Source organism: Myodes glareolus, chromosome 7 (assembly GCF_982192425.1).
Source record: "Myodes glareolus chromosome 7, mMyoGla1.1, whole genome shotgun sequence".
Lineage (NCBI taxonomy): Eukaryota > Metazoa > Chordata > Mammalia > Rodentia > Cricetidae > Myodes > Myodes glareolus.
Window position 1 is genome coordinate 70,206,003 of NC_142032.1, and position 23,022 is coordinate 70,229,024.

Sequence of the window (23,022 nt, forward strand, 5' to 3'; positions counted from 1 at the left end):
CCCTTGCTTTCATTTCCCAACTTGTGTCTGTCTGTCTGTCTGTCTGTCTGTCTGCCTCTCCTCTCTCCCATTCCCTCCGTGTGCATCTGTGTATGATTGCACACATGTGTAGTGTATGTGGTTGTACATGTGCAACGTGTATTATATGCTTTGCACATGGGTGTGCCAGCTCTTGTGTGCACATCTGTATTAAGGCCAGGGGTGGACACTGCATGTCTTTCACTATCACTTTCCATCTTAGCCTTAGAAACAGGGACTCTCACTGAGCCTAGAGCTCCCTGATTGGCTAGACTGACAGCCAGTGAGTTGGGGGTGAGGGGTACCTGCCTACCTCTATCTACCCTCCACCCCCAGTGCTAGGGTTACAGATAGGTACAACCGTATCCAGCTCTTTCGTGAGTGCTGAGAACCCTAAATCAGGCCCTGATGCTTGCCTGGCAGGCCCTCTACCAACCGAGGCAGCTCCTGAGCCCCTCTCTTACCCTGTACCCCCACGCGCTGGTTTTCTAGTACCCTGTCCCCTCCATGGACATCACATTAATAAGTCTGTGATTCTGGACAGTCTAGGGTTTTTGTCACCAACCAGAAAACATCCTTCAAAGTCCATGGGGTTTGGGAGGGTGTGTGCTGGTGTACCTCTCCTTATTTACTCTAAATTTACTTGATTCTAAATTAGGACTAGATAATATTAGAGAAAAGATGGCCATCCTAGTAGGCAAACACTAATCCTGGTTTGGGGTTTGGTTGTTTTTTTTTTAACCCCTTTTTTCTTTTTTTTTTCTTTTTTTTGTTGATTTTTATTGAGCTCTACATTGTTCTCTGCTCCCCTCCCTGCCTCTCCCGTCCCCTTCAACCCTCCCCCAAGGTCCCCATGCTCCCAACTTACTCAGGAGGATCCTGATTTTTAATTATGGTTTTTATTGTGTGTTGTGTTGTTAAAGCTGTGGGCGCGTCTTCGTCTCTCATTTTTGGCATCCTAGCTGTATTCCCGCATTCTAGCCGGAGGAATCCAGGACCCGCATTTCTGTATGAATGACTTTGTAATTCAGGCGATAATAATCTGTCATGAAGTAAATCTGCAGCAGAAAATGGGTTCAGGTCAGAGGCTCTCCCTGAGTATGAAATGGGTCTCCAGAAGGACAAAGTCACTGAAGTCTACACACGTGTGATTCCATTGCAGAGAGCTTCCACGGTGCCTGCTGGTGGTAATTGGCAGGCAAGAGCCGTCTTGTGACACTTCTCTATGACTGTGTCGTACAGGGTAATTAAGCCCACAAGCCCTACGTACACTCTTCAGAGAAATAATAGAAAGGAAAGGTGACATGTCATCTGTGTACCCAAGTAATTGATGCCGCCCTGCCATTTCTCTGCTTCCCTCTTTTAGACAGCTTTGAGATGATGCCAAGGAGTCAGAGTTTATCTAAATGACCTTCAAGCTTTGGGAATTACCATCATCATTTTATTGTTGTTGTTTATATGTGATTACATGTGAATCTGTTTGTAGGTATATGCACATGAGTGCAGGCACCCTTGGAGACTGAAGTTACACGTGGTTATAAAATGCCTAACATGGGTGCTAGGAACTAAACTCAGGTCCTCTGGAAGAAAAGCAATACCCTTAACTATTGGGGCGTCTTTCCATCCCCACGCTTTTAGAATTCTTAAAACAATGACATCCTGCATATGACTGTTGCCATACCATGCCCCCCTCTAGGATCCTTGAAAACCATTTAAGCCCCAATCCATTTATTTGGCTAAGGTTAGGTCAGGTAGTTTTTCTGTAACCATGTTTGTCTTCTGTGTTCCACCATCACCATGTGCCAGGCACTAGGCTTGTCCAGGAGGGAAGTCAGCTCCGTTCTGTCCCAGCTCAGTGTGGGAGAAAAAAGCAAACAAAAAATAACATAGACAAGGTAAAGTTCCGAGGCCAAATCCTGGCAGGCTATAGGAGGGAAAGTTCACTCGAGGGTGGGGTAAGTAAGGAGCTCCCAGCGACCAAAATGAGTGGCACAGCATATGTCCCTCTAATGGAATTCATCTTACTCAAGCTATATAACTAAATTACATAATGGTAAATGCAGGGAAGTGCCATTTCAATATTGATCCAAAAAAATCCATTTGGAGGTCATTTGTGTTTTGATTCACTATCCAAACGTTTTCAGAAGTGCATATTTTATAAGAACTTTACTTACATCATAACGTTTTATTGAAAAGTCTAAATGACCATTTTCAGCCATGTGTGTCCAAAGGTTTCGAAATTAGAAAATACAGTGTTCAGATTGGAAGGGTGGGGTTCTGCTTGTCTCCCATCACACTGCATGATATCTCCACGCTAAGCCACCCCCCCACCAAGCCACATATGCAGTCAGTTGCTAAAGTGGCACAGCCAAGAAAAAGGTCCCGCAGCATCCCACACTCAGTGTGTATGAACCCCGGTCCCATCCCAGGTGGCCTCTTGACATCCCGGGCCAAGGCGATTATCAGCACCTGCTGTTGTCCTGGCCCCTCCTGGGTGTGACTCCTGGACACTATAGTGTTAGCCTGGTCCTTTACACACTCACACTGACCTCCTCTTTAGCCTTTCTCTTTCCCTTCTTCCCCTCAAAATCCTCTCCGTGTCACTGTCAGAGTGGAGGAGCATCCCAAGGCTGCTGTCAGCTAAGGTCACCACCAGGTGTCATGGCTCCTGTTCTAGGGAACAAAGACAGTGACATAAAGCTGACTGTAAGAACCACTCCCAGCTGCCTGTCTCAGCGCACACACATACACTCACACACGCGCGCACAGGTATGTACGTGTGCCTGAGTAGGAACTGCATGTTCCACCACATTCACTAAGCCCAGCCTGTTGTCCTTGCCTTCTGTGCCTTTCAGTATGTGGCCACTCCCATCTGGAATGTCCTCAGTATTTACTTTTCTCCACATTCATTCAAAAGTAACTGGTTCTTTCCCATCACCTCTCCCACTCCTGGCTACCACCTCCAGGGCTAGCTGCAGGCTTGGAAGTAGTGCTCTGGCCCCAGGCAGAGCTTTAGGTGTGTCTCGGACAGCTGTGGCCACTCCAAATCTATTCTCCCCAGATGGGGAAGCTCATGCTCTGCCTTACCCCGTGGGTCCAGCACAATAATTAGCCGCTAAAAGAGAGCGTTATGTAGGTATCTCTAATAACAGCAACGAAAATGGGAGCCAGCAACGTCAGCTTCTGGCACAGTTAAGATGCATTTCGTTGTCTGGTGTCGAGGGGGAGAGAATGGCTTGTTAGGTCAGTTAATCTAATAAGCAGAGGAAAGGAATGTTCTCATGAAATTATGCATCCACCTTCTGCTCCCATTTGCTGATGGAGAGCCATCTAATTTGATTTTCTCTTAGGGTAAAAGTACAAGATCGTTGCTGTCATGTTTCTAATACAACTACTGTCCATCTGCCCCTCTTCATTTTCTCCAGGGACTTTTGACTTCTGGCCACTTTTAAAGCAGATAGACATCTTAGAACACGCCGATCTAGCACCTGCTTGGTTTCATCAAATGTACTGAGGCGGGAGGTGGGATGTGAGTTACCCAGGAGGGAGGGAGAGAGTCCTGGCATGAGGGGTGGAGCTGCTGTGCTGTCCTCAGGTTGACTTTTGCATCTGTGCATTTATTTATCCCTGCAGTACACATTTCTCCACTGTTTCACGTAGCACCTGTCACATGGGCTTAGCAGATAGCACCAGACCAGCCTGGAAGGATGGTGGTACCACAAGGCACAAGAGCACTAACCATGGGGCTCAGTAGTTAGGAGCATTTGTTGTTCTTGCAGAAGACCAGGGTTCTGTTCCCAGCACCCACACGTTACCCTACAACCATTCACTGCTCCGCTTCCAGGGAATCTGATGGCATCCTCCGACAACATCTGCAGGCACGCATGTGGTACACAGGCATACATGTCATGATGTTTTGTTGGTGCTTAATAAATAAAGCTTACCTGAAGACCAGAGTGTGGAACTAGCCACACTAGAGAGCCACGGAGGCCAGTCAGTGGTAGCACACACCTTTAATCCCAGCATTGAGGAGACAGAGGCAGGCGAGTCTCTGTGAGTTCAAGGCCACCCTGGGCTACCCAAGATTGAATCAGTCTAAAATAGAAACAGAGCTTATACCTTTGATTATAGCATTTGGGATAACACGCCTTTAATCCTAGCACTAGGGAAATGAAGACAGTAAGAGATTTGGCTGGGTAGAGAGGACCTCAGAGCTGAGGATTCCTCAGGACAGAATTGCCCCTCTGATCTGAGGATTCTGTAGAGTTAAAAGGTAGTGACTGACTGATTTGTGTCTCCGATCTTTCAGCATTAGCCCCATATCTGACTCTGAGTTTTTAATATTAAGATCGATTAGAATTCATGCTATATCTGGCGCTCCACTTTTGGGGTATGAATTCACAAAAGAGCCGCTTGCTGGTGGCTTTGCAGCCATCCTATTTCTATATCCCTCCTTTTTATGTTCAGAGTAGATTCAATAATCTACCCTTATATCCTATCATATCTATATACACATGCAAGAAAAGCACTTATACACATAAAATAAAAATAACCTTTTTTAAAGTACAAGCTTGGGTGTGACTTTACACAGGCTACCTGAACTCCCCTGAATCTCTGGCTTTGGAGTTGTTTTTTGTTTGTGTTTGTTTTGCTTTTAAATTGAGATTAAAAACAGCGTCTGGAGTTAGAGCTGAGTTTGGTGACACAGTGTCTGTTCTCTTAGAGCCTGTACCAGGATCTGGAGTTCAAAGCTAGGCTGGACCGCTCTCAAGAGACAGAACACAAAGAAATGAACAACAGTAGCAGGCACTCCTACAGCTAGCGGCTATAAAGGTTTAAATGAGATGCCACACAGGCAAAGCAGAAGCCTGGCTCAAAGAAAGCGCTCAACGAACGGACACCACTACGGAAAACCACAACCAACCAAAATGCAGAGCTGTGGAGTCCAGCCCAATGGATACATCTACAAAACACTCCCAGACATAAGGCTTAGGCAACTTTGTGGGAGAGGGGGTGGAAGGACTGCAAGATTCAGAAAGGATCAGGGAGTTTGCTGTGAGATTGTGTCTCCTAGTAATGTCAGATGCTACACCCATGAAGTTGCAGCGACATGACTGCCCAACATGAACTAAATAAGGACGGCACCAATGAACACGCCAAAGTGGAGGGGGGAGAGAAAAAAGAAATGTGGCCTCAACCCTATGCAAGGAACTGTAGGTGACTGAGGAAAGCTGGGAGCAGGAAAGGTGGTCCTCCCCACGGAAGAGCACCCCAAATGGTTGTCCAGGGCCAAACAACCAGCCCTGAAAATATACATGCAAGTAGCATTATATGGAATTAATATGTTATATTTAGGAACATATATATATATACATACACTTACACATATATATGCATGCAATAACTATTAGTGAAAAACAGAGACCATAAATTTGACAAAGTGTGGGGCGGGTGTATAGGTGAGTTGGGGGGAAGGAAAAGGAAATGTTATAATTAAGTTATAATCTCAAAATAATTTTAAAAAGGAAGTGCTGGAGTGCTGACAAATTCTTTACTAGCTCAGGAAGGAGAAGGCCATGTGCTATGTGGGCGGGCTGCACCATTGGAAATGCAATGGTGAATGAACGTCCCCTATGGCTTACATTCTTGAGAGCAAAGAGAGGCAAAGTGTAAACAGATAAAATAAACCGACGAGAAACGCTATACAGGAAACCAAAGGGCTCCCGCGGTGGGTGATGGTAAAGGGGCTGCTTCAGATCCCACATCAGAGGAGAGGCCCTGGGAAGGCAGCATTTACACTAAGAAGGGCGAAAAGAAGTCAGCCGCATGATAAACCAGGCAAAGGCTATGGCAAATGCAAAAGCCCTTGGTGGAATGTTCTAGAGCCATCCAGGGACCAGTGTTGGGCAGAGGAAGTGGGAACCAGAGGAGATATTATTCCATATAGAAAGCAGGGTGGAGTCAGGAGGAGGCCACAGCTGCCTAGGCCACCCACCCCAGGGCCTGCTTAGAGACACAACAGGAAGAAGCAGGAAGGGTCACTTCAGAACACTCTGGAGCTCCAGGTGTGAATGTGGCTGTATTCTCTCAGACCTGAAAGACATTTCAAAGACAGTTAAAACTCCCAGCTTGAAAAGAGAAAAGAACTTTGGGAGTGGACTATTGTGACACCACCACCCCCACCCCACCCCCCACACTCCCCCCCTCCCCTCACCCCACCCCCGTCACCAGGGAATTCCTCTGAAATGTGTTTTTTAATATTCCGGAGATAAACAAAACTCGGAGCTCAGGAAAATCCATGTGTGGTTGTCAACCGTCTGTGACTTATATTTTGGTGTACCCATCTAAAACGCATCACAGCTCAGACCAATGGCCTACTTGACTTAAAACAGGCATGCGTGTTTCTTGAATGTATTGAAGTACACGTAAAATGGGGATATTGCCCTCCATTCTGAGCTTGGCTGGAAGAGCATTAAGACAATGAGTTTGGAAAGCAAGTCCTCTCCTTTATGGCATACCCAGCATTCCCGCCTCCCTAAAATGGGGTACTTATCCGGATGCTAGCTGCAAACTCAGCCGGAACCAGCTCAAACCGAAGAGGGACTTACTGGAGAGCAGAGGTGCTACACCACCCTCGCAGCTGGACATCTCCCCGCTTCCCCTCATCACTGTAGGACAACAGGTTTGTCTACTCCCAGCATCCCCTCCAAGTGGGCACCAGGCTGAAGGCAGCTCTGCACCCACACCCCGACTCTTAAGAATGTGAGGAAAAGCCTCACGTCCAGAAGTTCCACTGCCCCACTTCCTGCAAAGGAGATATGTGATTGGCTGGACTTGAGTCACGTGTTCGCCTCTTGCCCCCACCCACCCACTACCAATCCCCTCCACTGCACCTGCCGCGACTCAGAATTTGAAGCCACTCTGGACTCTATTGCCCCAACAGATGAAATCAGATTCTGTTTCGGGCCCTTTCTTGCGTTGTACAAACTGGCTTCCCGATTCCAGATCTTCGGGTAGTCTGTCGTGGCCACCGCCATCCTGGGAGTGCCTCCGCCCCACACACTCTGATGCCCTTCAGCCTTCTCCTCTCTCTGTTATGACACACTGGTGTCCAGTTCCCACCACAAAGCCTTCTTGATGCTCTGCGTACTGCGCACTGGTTCACCCGAATACAGCTCTCCTACTCTGAGACAGTCCTCTCTCACCCTTCCAGCCTGATGCATCCTCAAGAGCAGAGATTGGTCGAATTATCTCTGTGACCCAGCAACTAAAAACAGCACATAGTCAGTATACAGGAAACCTTTCCTGCATTGCATTGAGCAGGAAATCTCAGGCTGCAAAATAGTTTAAGGCCACCTAGCCTGTGTTCTGGCCTCAGTGAAGATCTGGCGACTGTCGTAGTTTTAGTTGGGACACAAGGAAGGGGCTTTCCTGAATTTAGCTTATCTTGGAAATTCAGGATTTCAGTATGTCAAAAAAATTGTTTTCTAGTTCACACCTACATCACTTTTAACGTTTAATCATCACTTTAACCTCCCCTGTGATATTTCTATATTGATAGCTAGCCTCTCTCACCTGTGAGGAGAACTATGGATCCAAAACAGTTTTCCCAGAAGTGGTTTTGCTACTGATTCCAGTTTGTGGAGCAATGTGATATCTGGGGGTGGCTTTTCTCAACTTGTAAATATGTCTGTACAACCGTTTTAAAGTGTGGCATGTGGGGGGGAGTAATGATGTGGAGAAGGTATGGTATGTGTGATGCATAGGGTGTGTGTCGGGGAGGGGGGTGTCCATCCAGGTACATGGAGAGTGCTAAGTGTGAACCCGAGAGGAATGGGATCAGAGGTGTGAAGGGGACCCTATGGGTCCCACGTGGGCAACTCTTCAAACATGTGTTGCAGACTGTCCCCTACTTGGATCCCCTCCAGTGTCTCCCTGGAAAACTGAAGAGGTGGAGCCCATTGGGACCCAGCCCTGAGATGCTCACAGCGGTGTAGTCGAGCAGTATCACACTCATCTTTCCATGTCCTTTCTGTTTCCACAGGGGACTCATTGCCAATGGCTTCATGGAGACGCATTATCTGCAAGATGGTACTGACGTCTCCTCCACTCGAAACTACACGGTAAGTCCTAAAGTTTGGGCCAGCAGAACTCTGGACATGGAGTCTGTGCTGAAACTTTATAGCTGAGCTAATCACATCCCTAGGTTCTTAATTTAGGCCCCAAGAATCCCTGGAGAAGCCGGGCTTACATCTCATATTCCAGTTTGCTGAGGCAGGAGGACCACTGCGGATAAAGTCTAGCACAGGCTATAGAGTGAATTCCAGGACAGCCTGGGCTACAAAAGTAGACCTCCCCCTCCAAAAACAAAAACAACAACAAAAAAAACAGCTTTTTAAAAAAGATTTTTAGCCAGATGTGGCGGCAATGACTTTCAATTCCAGCACTTTGGTAGGCAGATGCTCACAAATCTCCATGAGTTCAAGCCCAGCCTGATTGACATATCCAGAGCTACACAGTGAGTCTCTGCCTAAATGAGAAATTGGAAGAGAAGGGGAAAGGACAGGAGAGGAGAAGGGGAGGAGGAAGAAGAGAGGAAGAGGAAGATGAAGAGGAGGAGGATGGTGAAGTTGTTTTTATATTAGAAAGCTTGGCCAGGGTTGGAGGTAGATTAGAACACTGTCCAGCAAGGCTGAGCTTTGCTGCCACACAAAGAGATGTAAAGGAAAAGTGTCTTTGTTGAGCCCGCCGTAAAGGAGCACATGTCCCTCTGTTGAGCCACTGTACTGGGACATTTTCCACCTCCTAGTCAGCTTTTCTACTATTTTAACTTTTAAAATATTTAGAGTATGTGTCTGTATGTCTTGTGTGTGTGTGTGTGTGTGTGTGTGTGTGTGTGTGCACGCACATGAGTGTGCACACACACACACACATGCAGTAGTCAAGAAACAACTTGTGGTAATCAGTTCTATTCTGTCATTTGAATCCTGGAGAGTGAGCTCATGTCATCAAGGTGGCAGAAAAAGCACCTTTACCCACTGAGCCATCTCAGGAGACTGATGTTTGGGCTTTTATATATAGCTTTGACTCAAGCTCATTGTACGTCCCTTTGACAGACTCTGTGTATCTGTGTGCATGTGAGTTTGCTTTTTTTTTTTTTAAAAAAAAAAGCGAGCCAGTAGAGTAGCTCTTTCCCTGGGAATCCCTCATTCTTTGTGATAGGCCTCCAGCATTCTGCCTCTACCATCCTTGGGACTTGGCACTTAGGAGTGGACACTTCATGATCTGGGAACATGGTCCTACCACAGCTCTCCAAACCCTGAGAAGACACATAGAAATCCAAAACAAAAGCTAATCACCTCCAAGCTTTTGTGAAAATTCCGAGCTTTATTCAGGAAAATAAGTCCAAGGGACGTTAGCTGGGTGTAGTGACTCACACCTGTGAACCAAGCACTTGGGGCACAAGAAAATGACAGCAAGTCGAAGGTCAGCCTGGGCCATGTGGTGAGTTCCGGGCTATAGTGAGACACTCTGAAATTAACAAAATGATATGTGGGGTGGGGATAGGTAGAGCTTTGGCTACTGAGTTTGGGTCTCGTGGCCTGAAGACTACTCAGGACCCAGAGCGGGGAGTGGGAGAGATAGGATGAATGAATATAGATGAGAATGGGTGTAAGTGTCAGGTGCTAGAGGCAGAGAAGAGAGAGCTGGAGCCTGCGATTAGAATCTCGCAAGAGTCGGCTTCCCTAGAAAGCTGCTTCTTGTGTGGAAGACAACAGAACTCTCCCAGCCCTAAGGAAGCAGGAAAGGACTGTCTGCCATGTGTTATGAATTGAAAGATTTCACACACACACACACACACACACACACACACACACGAAAGAAATGAAAGATTGGAGTCCACACAACCTTTTGCATGTGTTATATGCGCTGGAGATGTACTGGCCCATCTCCAGACTCTGAATATCACCTTAAGGCTGGAGTTTCCATCAGGACCTTAACCTCAAAGCCACTCCCAAGTCAGGGAAGTCTGCTGGAGCCCAGGCTGGAGCCCATGCTGAAATGCCCCATAGGAGAGTTTCTACAGCCCAGATGTATGAGATGACCATGCAAAGTGAAAAGAGGAGAAAAAAATGCTCCCCAAGGCAAAAAAATCACAAGTCAGACAATGAGCAAAGGCACTGTGAAGGAGCACCCCTGGACAGGAGGAGAGAAAGAAATTAGCTCTTCCCAAAACAGAGGTGGAAGAAAAGTCAGAAGAGAAGAATTTCAGAACAGACTAGATCTAATGGGAATTCCAGTGAAATCCATCTCCCAGTATAGGGAAGGAAGCAGTGCTCAGAGTGTAACAGTGGTGCTCCCAAGATGAAGAAAGATGTGAATCTTGACAAACACTCACCAGTCCCAGGAGAAAGAACAGAAATATTCCAGGGTGACTTACAGAGAACCTGCGGGCTGTCAAAGAGGATATCTTCAGGCCCCCTGAGACAAAGGGATTTGTTTGTAGCAAATGAAGACAACTGAACCAACGATAGATTTCTCATCAGCAACAATGGAGTTAAAACTGCAGGGCCTGGGGCAGTAGCTGCCACCCTCACTCCATGCTGCAATGGCTTTACAGAACCAAGAAGGTAGCAGCCAACGATGCGATGCGAGAACTTACTATTCCCACAGCATAGCAAAGACTTCCCGGGCAAGAGCGACCTGCACAGAACTCCGTGAGAAGGAAATTGAACACAAGAGTAGGATGTCAGAGACAAGAGCAAGCAAAACAATTGCACCAAGTAAATCTACTTAAAACAACAGTTTTCACAGGGGTGACTAGGTTTGGTGTTCTCAAACAAGACGGAGGAAGACTTGAAACAGTTTAAGAGTTTGTCTTGCACTAAAAATAATAGGCATGCTGATTAACTTTGATACATAAAGTGTGAGGCACCTTTAAAGAACAGAAAAAGAGAGCACATGCTTTCAAATAACAGGCTATGTGTGGAAATCTTGTTTCAGCCCAGTTCAGGGCAGGATAAAGGGAAAGGATTGAAAAAGAAAGAGGTAAATATAAAACAGAAAGGAACAAAAGATCAAAATAAGATAACACATGAATTTCACTGTATGAAAATAGGTTGAATAAACTTGTCAAGGGCCGTACCCCTATATATAAATTAATAAAGCTCAATCAATACCAATAATTAAAGCTGCTGTTGTTGTGCTGACATCAGACAAGCTAGTGAAGTAGAAAGAGAGGGAGGGAGGAAGGGGGGGCATTAGCAACCTTTATATAAGCGGTCATTATATAATGATAAAAGGAACACGTCAAATGGGTTGTGAGAGCCTGTGAGTTAGCTCAGTTGAGTAAAGGGTTCTGTAGCCAAGATTAATGACTTCATTTTGATCTATAGAAGTCACATGGTAGGAGGAGAGAACTGATTCCTTTGGGCTATCCTCTGGCCTCTACATATATGTAGTGCACGCACACACACATACACACCATACACACATCACATACACATACACCACACAAACATGCATACACATATCACGCACACATGCACACACACACCACAACATGCATCACATACAATACACACAAGCATAAACACATACCACACATACCACATACACACACCATACATGCCACATACACATATGACACACACATGTGTACACACATGCACACATAAAAACACAAGTATTAAAAAGCAAAAGGCTACTGAAAATGCTGTACAAATGCTATACTATCAGAGCATTCTCAACGTATATTTAAAACTTGAAAAAGACTATGACTTTTCCATCTAAGGATTTACCTACATTTAATGCTCTAGCCCAACTCCTAATCACAGGGCTTCTTACAAATCTAAAAGTATCCATCCACAGTCAGGGCTGAGAGGTCTAATACTTCCTTTTACATCTCAGTATGATCATTTATAAACAAGCCCTCTGCAAGCCAACATAACTCTAAACTTCACAATTTCTCCCCAAGAGGAAATTCTCCAGAAATGAAGTTGACATAACTTAATCCATCAAGCAAGACACTGAAAATCTCCTAGACCAGCCACAGCCCACGGGAGGGGATATGTGTATGCTGGAAATGAGGATTTGAAAAATGAGCAGAAACTTATGAAAAGGGACACAAAAAAAATGAGAAAGGGGATCAGTTTACCCAAAATCTGTCCATTTGAAAAAAAAATAAAATAGCATTAACAAAATGAGTGAGAGAAAACTTTGAAGATACACTTTTTCACAGAGAATTGTTCAATCACAGTAAAGATATGAACAATACTGATCATTATCTTAAAAATGCAAATTCTCAGGAGCTCAGTGGCTAAGAGTGGTTGTTGTACTTGCAGAGGAACCAGGTTCTGTTCCCATTACCCATACATGGCTAACAACCATCTGTAACTCCACTTCCAGGAGGCTCTGGTGCCTCCTTCTGGCTTCTGCATGCATTGCATGCATGGTGTGCACAGACATACACACACACACAACACAGACTCACATAAAAACTTTAAAAGAATGAAAATAAAAATTATTAGCATTAGTTAAGGTAAAAGAAAAATTAAAATATATGCAGAAATCAAATAAAGAATGGTTTGTTGTTTTGGTTTTTTTTTTCTTTTTTTTTTGCTGGCCATAGTGGCATATGTTAGTATGGTAACCGGAGGTGAGATTTCTAGGCCAGCCTAGGTTACATAGAATCCAGCCTGGAGTACATGAGACCCTGTCTCAAAACAACCAAACCAAAATTGTAGTGCTTTTTAACTTCTACTAACAAAAGTGGCATCGGGCTCAAATGATTTTGACAAGTGAGTTTGCCATACCTATAAGGGATAAGTGGTCCTGAGAACACTAGACAATTTGGACAAGAAGTGTCACCAAAATATATAAAAAGGCATTTGTGAAGTGGGTCTCATAGGCTAGTGTTGACTAGGAACACCATTGTAAATATCCTGATTAAGTCATCTCTAAATCCTACCTAGCACACAGTTTGCAGCCTCCTTTTGAGGGATGCAAGGACAGCTCGACATTTATAATTCTAACAGTGTAGTTTATTACATTAGTAGCTTCAGGTTAAGAGTACTGTTATTTCTCTGCTTTTATAGTCTCTGTTCTCTCCGTTAAATTTCTCTCGCAGCTTGAATGGGTGTGAATGTTTCTGATAGACCTCTCTGCTTTCATAGAACCTTACGTGGCCTCTTGTGTATAGCCGTTTTCAAGAAATAACTCACCTCATCAATGCAGTGTCTCCATCCACAAATCCTCTCATTCACTGGTTTGGGGTTGAATACTGTTGAATAAAATATGATCATCAGCATGTAAACCCTACCAGTTTCTATGTTAGTCTAACCAGCAGAATTAGACTAAAGCACGTTAGTGACTGCCAGCTTTGCTTCTACAAGTTAGTCTAAAAAGTCTGGGCATTTAAAAACACGTACAAATGAGACTTTGAAGACATTTATTACAATAAAGTACAAATTACTATTTAGCATTAACTTTTGAAGGCTGGTTCTTAGTAATGGAGGGATATTGATACGTTTTTCACAAGTGGCTAAAGACCAGCAGGGATGTCTGAGTCCTTTCTAATAATAAAGAGATGTGGACTCATTTGGACATTGAGAATTTGGGAGTCACAGAAGATGCTCACATGGTCCGGGACTGTGCCTTCCATAGGGAGTTGGAGATGAAATGAGAAATACCGGTAGATAGACAACAAGACCTGCTCGGGGTCGGGGTTGCTGTTGATGGAGGTTTTCCTGGTAGAAACTGGCATATAATGACAAAAGGGACAGATAACGGAGGAGCCAAAGGCTATTTGGTGAAGAACATTTTAGTCAATGGAGTTTAGTCAATGGACCTTTCCACATGGTCACAGACGGACCATGGGGACCTCCCTGCCCCCATTAGAAACAGTTACTGGTTAGAAGGAAGAGGCAGGGAGAACAACAAGCCCTAAGTTTGTTTGCATTGGATCTAAATGGAGCAGGAAGCAAAGGAGTCAGTAGACAGTTGAACATAGGTGTGTATATCAGGACAAAGATCAGAGGCGGGACCTGAGGGCTAGCCTCAGATGGAAGCATGGTGCTGGAGTTGCAGTGAACTGTCTAAGTCTACCATCTGCATGTCCGTCCATCTATCTTATTTAAAATAGGTTTCAAACATACCCCCTGAGCTATTTCCACACTATAAACAGTTATCCCCAAAGAGAAACAGCAAAGGAGGAGCCTAGAAAGGCTGATCCTCCAACTTCACAGTGATGAAGGATGCTCTTCCAATATGTATTGATCCAGAGTATGTAGGGTGCATGTCCAGGTATGGCTCTATGTTCTGTTTCCATTTCCCGTACTAATCCCACCCACACAGAGAGACATGCCTACTAGGAAGGAAGAATAGGTAAGAGGAAAAGAAATGGACAAATTTGGGATCTTGTACTAGTGGGTTCAACAGCTGCCAGTTCCAATATGGACTTTGATCAGAAAGCTAAAGGCTTCGAATCCAGACCTCCTAGACAATATCTGGGGTGGAAGGTTCCAGAACTTTAATAGTCATCACCTCCATGGGGCTCTGTGTTTCTCTGCATTTTTATTGGTGTGTTTGTTCCATCCCTTCTCACTTTCCCAGGAGGCAATGGGGTGGAAAGGTCCTTCCCCAGGATGAGTCCAAAGGCTGGAAAGGGAGGAGGATGATTTTTAAATCACTAGATACCTCACTTCTGCCCAGACCAGTATCCTTCTATAATAAACCAGGCCTTTTTCAAAGGCTGCTGCTGGATGAATTCAGATTGAATCTTCGGCTGGCTGGATGAATCCATCTTTCGTAGGTGAAACAACTAAAATGGGTTACCCACCTCTCTCGGGCCCCCAGGAACAACAACACATTAATTTTCCTAAAAAGAAACGAATATCTCACCTGGTGGGGGTGTACGTCCTTAACCCCAGCACTCGGGAGGCAGAGGCAGGCAGATCTCTGTGAGTTCGAGGCCAGCCTGGTCTACAAGAGCTAGTTCCAAGATAGGCTCCAAAGCTCCAGAAAAACCTTGTCTTGAAAAATCAAAGAAAGAAAGAAAAAGAAGAAAAAGAAAGGATGTCTCCCCTTTCACCCGTCAGTCATCATCCTCCCTGGTTTCTTGATGTACTCATTTTACACTTCTCAATACCATGAACACACACCTGAGAAAAAACAAGGAAGGATGGATTTTTTTTTTGACTCATGGTTTGCAGATACAGTCTGCCATGACCCAAAGACAGCAGCACCAGGAATGTGTTGGGAGCATGTGACTAAAACCCCTCACCTCTCTATAGCTTTGCGGAACTGGAAGCAGAAGGAGAGATCCTGCACAAGTGGGGTCAGCCATGGCCTCTAAGCCCCACCCACCGTGGCTCGCTGCCTCCTAAAGATTCCACAGCCTTCTGGGAAAAACATTACCAGCTGGGGCAGCACCAAGTCTTCAAATGTGTGGGAAGGTTTTCATTCAAAATGCTTGCCCTCGGATCGTGCCAGTCAAGGCACTGGCCATGCTGTGGCAGAGATAAGGAGTTAAAGAGCTGCTTCCCTGTAGAGAGCCCCAGCCTGGCAGCGGGGCCTTATATGGTTATCGGTGAGGACTCAGATGCAGCCTTGGGAGTTTGATTCTTGTTGACTCAGACAGGAAAACAAAGGGAAATTTGCTGACTCGTCTCCTTGCCCTTTATAATCAGCCCTCAATGGGTCAGCCTGAATTTAAGCTTCCATGCGGAGGGAGAACCACTTGGCTGGGGTGCTTTTGTTGTTTTTAATATAACAACAATTAGGGTAAGCGGCTTGACTCGGAGCAGTGGCTGAGTTTAACTCTGGAATCAATCTCCTATGTCTCCTCTCCAAGATGAAGTATTTGACTTGGTTCTTTGCTGGCTACATCTAAGGAAGAATTATCTTTTATACTGTCACTCCTAATAAGGCCTGTGGGTGACCATAGGCATGCCATGTGGGCTGTCCGCATTCCCTCGGAAGCCCTGGGGAGACTGGAGTAGCCGGCCAGCGCTCCCAGTGCCTGCAGCGTTTGTAGAAAAGCATCTGTCTGCTGCACACATGTTGACTGGACAACTATTGGAGCCAAGCACTGTGCCCACCGCCGAGCATACAGCAGGGATGAAATACAGGTGAGGAGACCCCTGGAAAGAAGAGAAGAGATTGGCATGAGTCCAACAACCGTATCTGCTGAGCCTCCTGAAGGAGAGGCCAAGAGGACCCGATCTGCTCTGAAGGGTCAAGGAAGGCTGCCTAGAGGAAAGATCACGTGGACCACAACTGGAAGCTAGAGGAGGCGTGCATTTAGGGTCAGGAGAGGGAGAACGTTCCAGGGTACTGCCACAGCATTTTCTCAGGGATGGGACATGTGCAAGAGGTGACAAAAGTCAGAGTGACTTGGAGGCCAAAGCTGTGATAGGAGAATGATGGAAGTCATTGAAATGTCCCTTTAAGGTGTGTCATGGGTATGTTGGGGCTCTGAGGGTGTGAAAAGAGGATGTGGCTGGACAAAGCAAGTGGTTCTCCCGGATAAGGCAAAAGGCAGGTAGATAGTTCTGCTGTAAAGGCCAGGAATATTGAGATGAAGAGAAGGCAGGACGTCTGGACATTCATATGAGGTCTGCTCTAAACGATGCCATGTGTCAAATATGTTCTCAGTGGGGGAAAAAGCTATAGAAGTCTTTGCTGAGAAACTTCAGGCTGGGCCAGCCAATGTTAGCTTAGGCTGGACCGTCAAGGAAGTGATGGAATGCAGTATCTTGATGAAAAACAGTGTTTGGGAGGCATCCTACCCATTTCCATGGCAACTGTTTCCTATGAAATACAAGTGGAGGCTCAACATTTGGTTTGGATTAGTCTATTGGGCCAATGGGACATAGGGCATCATCTCCTATCCACTGTAGCTCGAGGGCATCTGAGAAGAAAGGATGATACTGCCAGAGAGAGGAACGTCAGAGAGGGTTCACAGGTCATGCGTGCACCCGAGTGAGCAAACACATCATCACATTATAGAGACAATCAGGTGGACATCGTCTTCCACACTCTGTAATCCATACATGGCTCTCTTCCAACAATTCTGGTTGCCCTTATCTCTGGTAGCAGTTCTGTTCTCTCCGCAATGAAAGTCTTTAGCACTAACCCACGCGCCCCCCCAGTCTTGTCAACAAAGTGCAACCCCAGAAATGAAGAGTACTGAGTGTGAAAGCAGAAGCATCTCTAGAGGGACCCGAGTGTGTTCCTGTGGGGTCCATCCTAGCCTGGCTCAGTGAGGTCTCAGCATCCGGGTGATGCTGCAGAATGGAAGAGGACACAGCCCTGTCCTGAGGACACATACAGGCTGGCCACAAGTGACGAAATATGCCTAGGACAAGGACATTGTGACCAATGGAGTTGCCAAGGCCATGTACCGGCTGTGGTGGCCTTCCTCCTCTGAAGGTATCCCCACCTGTGGGAAGTCTTGGAAATGGGCCTTCAGATGCAGTAGCTATAGACCTTAGGAAAGCAGCCACGCTGTCCCTGTGACTTGGTTTAAATCCCAGCTAGGCTGGAAGTGCTCTGCCAGACTTGCCATGTGGAGGTGAAGCAGCAGACATCAAGCCTACACATAGTCAGGCCTTTGGGAAAGTCAGCCAGCCACCATGGTGACAGTCACAACGGTCGTTTGCCATGCTGCGCCCTGGGTCCCTTCTTTCTAGCAGGTCACTTTCTCTTACCCTCCTCCATTCATTTATCCCCTAAAAACATGATGAGCATGGGAAAACCGTTAGTGAGAAAGAAGGTACAGTGTAGTTGACTTAAACACATGCTTATTTTGGTACTCATGAAAATGACTTCCATCTTACAGAATACTTTCCCTTGCTATATTTCTTGGATCTCTAAAACCCTGAGCAATTAAGAGCCATCCCATTTTACAGATTAAACACTAAGTCTCAACCCAAAACTCACAACCACGGTTGATCTCCAAGGCATCATGAGCAGAGTCACACATGGCTTCTGGGCTTGACTTGTCAAGAGGTCACACAGAGCACGAGTGTGATTCCCTCAACCTCCTGTGTAGAATTCAGCATGGCCAAGTAACTGCAGTAGCCCCCAGGGTCCGGCCTGTGCAGTCGGTCACCAGACATAGTTTTCGTTAGAGCTAGGGAGCAGAGATAGCCCTGGGAGGAAGTACCCTCTGTCTTCTCAACAATCCCATCCTGTGGACACACACTCAGAGGCTAAGCATGGGGCAGACAGCACTGCCAGCGCGCAGGCTACAAAGCTACCATTCCCTTTGCTTGAAGAATGTGCTCTTGTTGGAGCTTGATATTCTGTATGAGAGAATAAAAGCCTGGCCTAATGAAATGTAGACTGGTCTCTCTCTCTCTCTCTCTCTCTCTCTCTCTCTCTCTCTCTCTCTCTCTCTCTCTCTCATCTGCAGATTTTTCTCTACCTTTGGAAGTGACCCTTTTATCCTATGATCCCCATAAGTGATGTCATTGTCATGGTGAGCCCCTGCCACAAAGTGTAGAGTGCACATTTCCATTGTAGGGGGAAGCTTTCTTCTCAAAAGTAGAGGCCTGTGAGGGGGCAGGGCATATGTCCAGCAGTGAGGCATAGTGGGAAGCCTGCCTGGAATGGAGAGGCTTGGGTTTGAGGTCCTGCCCTGCCATCCACCACCTCCGTGACCAGTAATGGCAGCTTAACCATCATGACCTCAGTTTCCACATCTTTTGGGCAAGAAATTAGCCAGAAAAGTAAGACTAGCCTTAGATGGCCCCAAGCCTCCTTCCAGCTATAAACATCCTGCCTTCAAGCATTGAATCAGAGGGGGTCACCATGTTGCCTGTGGCAGGGGTGGCCCAGGCCTTTGGAAGCACATTGGAAACACCATCCCCTCAGCATGCCCTCACAGACTCTGTCTACTAGAAGCCCTTTTAAATTGCACGGTCGAGCCACTTTCGTTACCACTTCAGCATATACAACCCCTGTCTTTCTAGTCCACGGGCAGAGGGGCAGCAAGGAAGTTTGATTTGACTTCCCGCAGGGCACCGAGTTGAAGGCTACCAATTTTCAGGTTCAAGAGTCGTTACTCCAGTTCCCTGTTACCCACCATTAGGTTTGATTGATAGTATTAAACAGAAGGAAAACGGTATTTTACTGGAGTGGGGAAAGGCATTCAGTTAAATAATAAGTATATAAAATGCACAGTTAGAGCTTTTGTGAAGAGAGAGATGTAATTTTGTGGTTGTGCATGTCCAGGACTCTCTTCCACACGAGGTTTTGTTGGGAGAAATAGAATGCATTGGGTCAGCAGAACGAATCAAAGGCATGGTCCTGGGAGGGCATGGTTTCGTTCAGAACCATCTTTAGGTTCGGGAGGTTGTGCGGTTTGATGCTTTGAAGGCAATCAAAGAGAAGAAAGGGTTGAGGTCTGAGAAAGACTGTACAGAGACCAGGAGCCACAGATACCCAGCAAGGGCCACTGTGGTAACACAGATTCAGGGTTCCCTGGGTTGGACACAGATCTTCTCTGAACACTGGCTGCTTGTCATGTTCCCTGCTGTGTGGCACATCAGAATCTCTGGACCAAGTGTTCATGAGCCCAGAAGATCTGATTGGTTCCTGCATGTGATCTTCGTTACATAGGGACCAGTGTTCATGATCCCTAAAGATCTGATTGGTTCCTGCATGTGAGCATCATTACATAAGGACCACCTGACCTCAGGTACACACTGGCCTGTAGACACGAGTGAGTTTTGCTGGTCTCTGATCATGGTGTACTACCTGTAAAGATCCCTTTACGTCTGACCCCTGCCTTAGGAGTCAACTTACCAATGGTCAGAATATAATCTCTGCCACTTCCACAATCCAGTTTCTCAACCAATAATATGATACATGAGGGGCCAACTGTGTTTTTGAGTCACGGAATTATCCAGACGGTGACTCATAGCATCATCAAAATGAAATCATGTTCATTTACATGTGGTGAGTCATGTTGAAAAAAACTAGATTTCAGGAAATTGGAATTGTCTGGGAGAATCTGGGAACTGTGGTTTGCAGTCGAAGAGATTAATCCCTGTCGGGAGTGAGCAAGGGGCTTGGGAGCTGTCTAACTCAAGTAAATTGAGAAATAAGTTGTGAACTCTGGTGACAACTAAGATGAGTAGGGCTGTTGACTTCAAGCAATGGTTTATGAACACTAAACCCCGCTTCCCCTGCTTCCTAAAAGCAATATTTCAAGTTATTGAACTGGAAATTAATTTGATACTCATTTGTTCTCAGCTCATGCTTTAATGAGTATGTATTCCTGTATATTTAATTAGAAAGTACACTTGATAAATAACCCATTAACAACAGAGCCTGGGAACAAATGGGCCTCAAATTTCAGAAGTCAGTAATTATTGTCACGGCTTGGCTTTCTCTCTCCTCTCCCGCCATAAGCGGGACTCTAAGGTGGATCTCAAAGGTCAGCGATCACCGGGCATCCTAGACTCCAACAGCAGCTACTGTCCTTTCCTATTGAGAGTCACCTTCAGCTTTGACATGCCTACAGGTGCGCTGTGCTAGAATCCCACACCCCACCCTGTATACCACAGCCTGAGAAGGGGACCGTGATCCCTTGATGCCCTGAGATATTTCAGTCCAGTTACGAGCATCCTCCGTGATGAGGCAATTTTACATGACTTCCCCTGAGAGTTTCACACACACAGCACCATTTAAAATCTTCACCGATGGCAAGGAGGCACACTCACAGCCGTGTGTCCTTCCTCCTTGATACTCTGATGTGGCCGCCTGGGCAGCCCCCCATCCCTTTCAGTCCCCCCAAGTGTCTTGGACTGAGCCACTCCTTGTTGATGAGGACAGCCTCCTAGAAGACAGATCACCAGGCACTCCCCAGGCCTGTGTCTGCATCTCCCCACCCCTCCCGTGAACTGCGTGCTCCCTCCATTACCCACTGCCTTTGCAGTTTCCCACCTGCAGGTAATTCCTTCTCCAGCCCTGGCCTTTGGACACCAGCTGTCCACGCTGCAGTGTGTGTACCGAAATACTCTTCGGCAAGAAAACGCAGAGTTCAGGATGGAACCTGGAAAACATTATGCTGGATGAAAGAAGCCAGGCACGAGGCCATGTATTGCAGGCTTCTCTTTGCATGAGAGGAACAGAGCGAGCAAATCCATAGAGACAGAGAGGAGGCTAGTGGTTGCCAGGGGTGGTGAGGGAGGGACTGCGGGGCTCCAGGTGTCTCTGAGCAGTCGTTAAAATGCTCTGGAATGAGATAGTGGTGGTCATTGTGCATCCTTAGGGATTTCAGTGACAGAGGACTTCAGGTACTCCCTGTACTTGAAACAGAACACCATGAGATGCTGACAGGATGTTCTTGAAAATAGCGAGACGTGTGGTATGGGAGTCAAGTCCTGATTTGAAAAGAAAATCAGCTCGGCGGGGTATCCAATTGTCATGTAAAACAGTTGTAATTAAGAGAGTGGTGCTGGCTTAGGAGTGGACAGTTGAGCATTCCTTGGTGGACTATAAAACAGAGAGGAGCCACGGACATACCCTGAGTATTCCCATATGCTCTGGTTTGGATGTCTCACATGCTTACATATTCAGTCCCCCAACTGATGGCACTTGTTGGTGGGGGGGGAAGGGGGGGCTTGTAGTACCTTTAGACAGGACTCCTTGCTGGAGGGCACTGGAGTTGGGCCACACTCTGCTTCCTTGCTGTCCCATGTGAGCAAGCAGCCTCCCACTGCCAAGAACTCCACTGTGCCTTCTTTGCCGTGATGGACTGTGAACCAGAAGAAATCCTTGCCCCTTGGAAGTTGTTTCTATCAGGTCACAGAAACAAGAAAAGTCACAGACACAGCACATGGCAGAATGTCGGGGAGAAAAACTGATGAGCTGTGGTGGATAATGCCTGCCTTTGGTGGAGGGGAAGTCAGACACGCCCTGCACTTCCAGGATGGAAATAAATCCTGGGTAGAGTAAAGAGCCAGTCTCGAGACTATGTAAACAGAAGAAAAAAAAGGCATGTACCCATGACCTCAAAGAAAGCTGCCTTTAATAATACAGAGAACCATGGGGGCAGGGTACATGGAAGAGACTTGAATTTATAAAGCCAAAAACTCTGGACAATAATGTTCAGGTTAAAAGACTTTTCTTACACAAGTATGAGGTTAAAATATTAATATCCTGAATATATATGTGTGTGTATATATATATATATATATATATATGGCTCTAAAATCAGTAAGAAAGATTCAAACCTGTCTGCCTGCAGCCTTCTCATCTCCATCCTTTGCCTTTCAGAGGACCCAAGGATTTTATCCTCTTATGTGGTTGAGATGACCTTAGCCAATTTCTCATGATGTCATGGCTTTCCCTTTGCCACTCAACCTTACCTGGTCTTTCTCATTTGTTTGTTTTTAACTATTTTTTGATTGCTTGTATGTGTGTTTGCATGTGCACATGAGTTTATGTGCCCCTCATGCGTTCAGGAGCTCTTGGGCATCAGATTAGCTCCCCTAGAACTGAACTGCAGATGGTTGTGAGGCACCAAGTGCTCGGAACCAAATCTGGGTCCTCGACAAGAACAGCCGCTGAGCCATCTTTCCAACCCTGGTCCTTTTTCTTAGCCACATAGAGATAGTGTTTGTGAATGGTTTGTCACCACCAAGAGCTGATGTGGGTATGGTGGAGGCCGGCTGAGACCTGACTGTCACTTAGAAGGTCCCTTTCCTGCAAAGAGTCAGCATGCTGCTGGCATTGTGAACACCTGGGTGAGGACTGTGGCGTGTGAGCAGCCATTCCTTGCCAATCAGCTGCTTACTTGGAGCTGTGACACAGCCTTCTTTTCAACAGCGCAATTACCTTGAATCTGGACAGAGCTCTGTCTTCCCAGGAGGCATCTGAGCTGTGGTTGCTTTGGGGAATGTTAGCGATATCCTGCAAAGATTTCTTTTTTCTTCTGAGACCTCCCTCAGTGACCTTCCTGCCGAGCTGAATGTGGGCGATTCTGGGAAT

The 23,022-nt window shown here is 46.2% G+C and overlaps 1 protein-coding gene and 1 long non-coding RNA gene across 2 annotated transcripts in view; one reads left to right on the top strand and one right to left on the bottom strand.

Annotated features, from left to right (window-relative positions):
- Adam12 (ADAM metallopeptidase domain 12) overlaps nucleotides 1-23,022 on the top strand; it is a 311,146-nt gene that overhangs the window by 184,389 nt on the left and 103,735 nt on the right. Inside the window, exon 4 of the mRNA XM_048455333.3 lies at nucleotides 8,063-8,141. Within this exon, the coding sequence (XP_048311290.3) occupies nucleotides 8,063-8,141 (79 nt within the window). The remainder of the gene's footprint in view (nucleotides 1-8,062; nucleotides 8,142-23,022) is intronic.
- Nucleotides 2,554-6,770, bottom strand: LOC125413645 (uncharacterized). Its single transcript, XR_007235993.3, has 3 exons — nucleotides 6,627-6,770; nucleotides 6,014-6,111; nucleotides 2,554-2,686 (listed from the first exon to the last, which is right to left on the bottom strand). It is a non-coding gene; the product is annotated as an uncharacterized LOC125413645 (long non-coding RNA).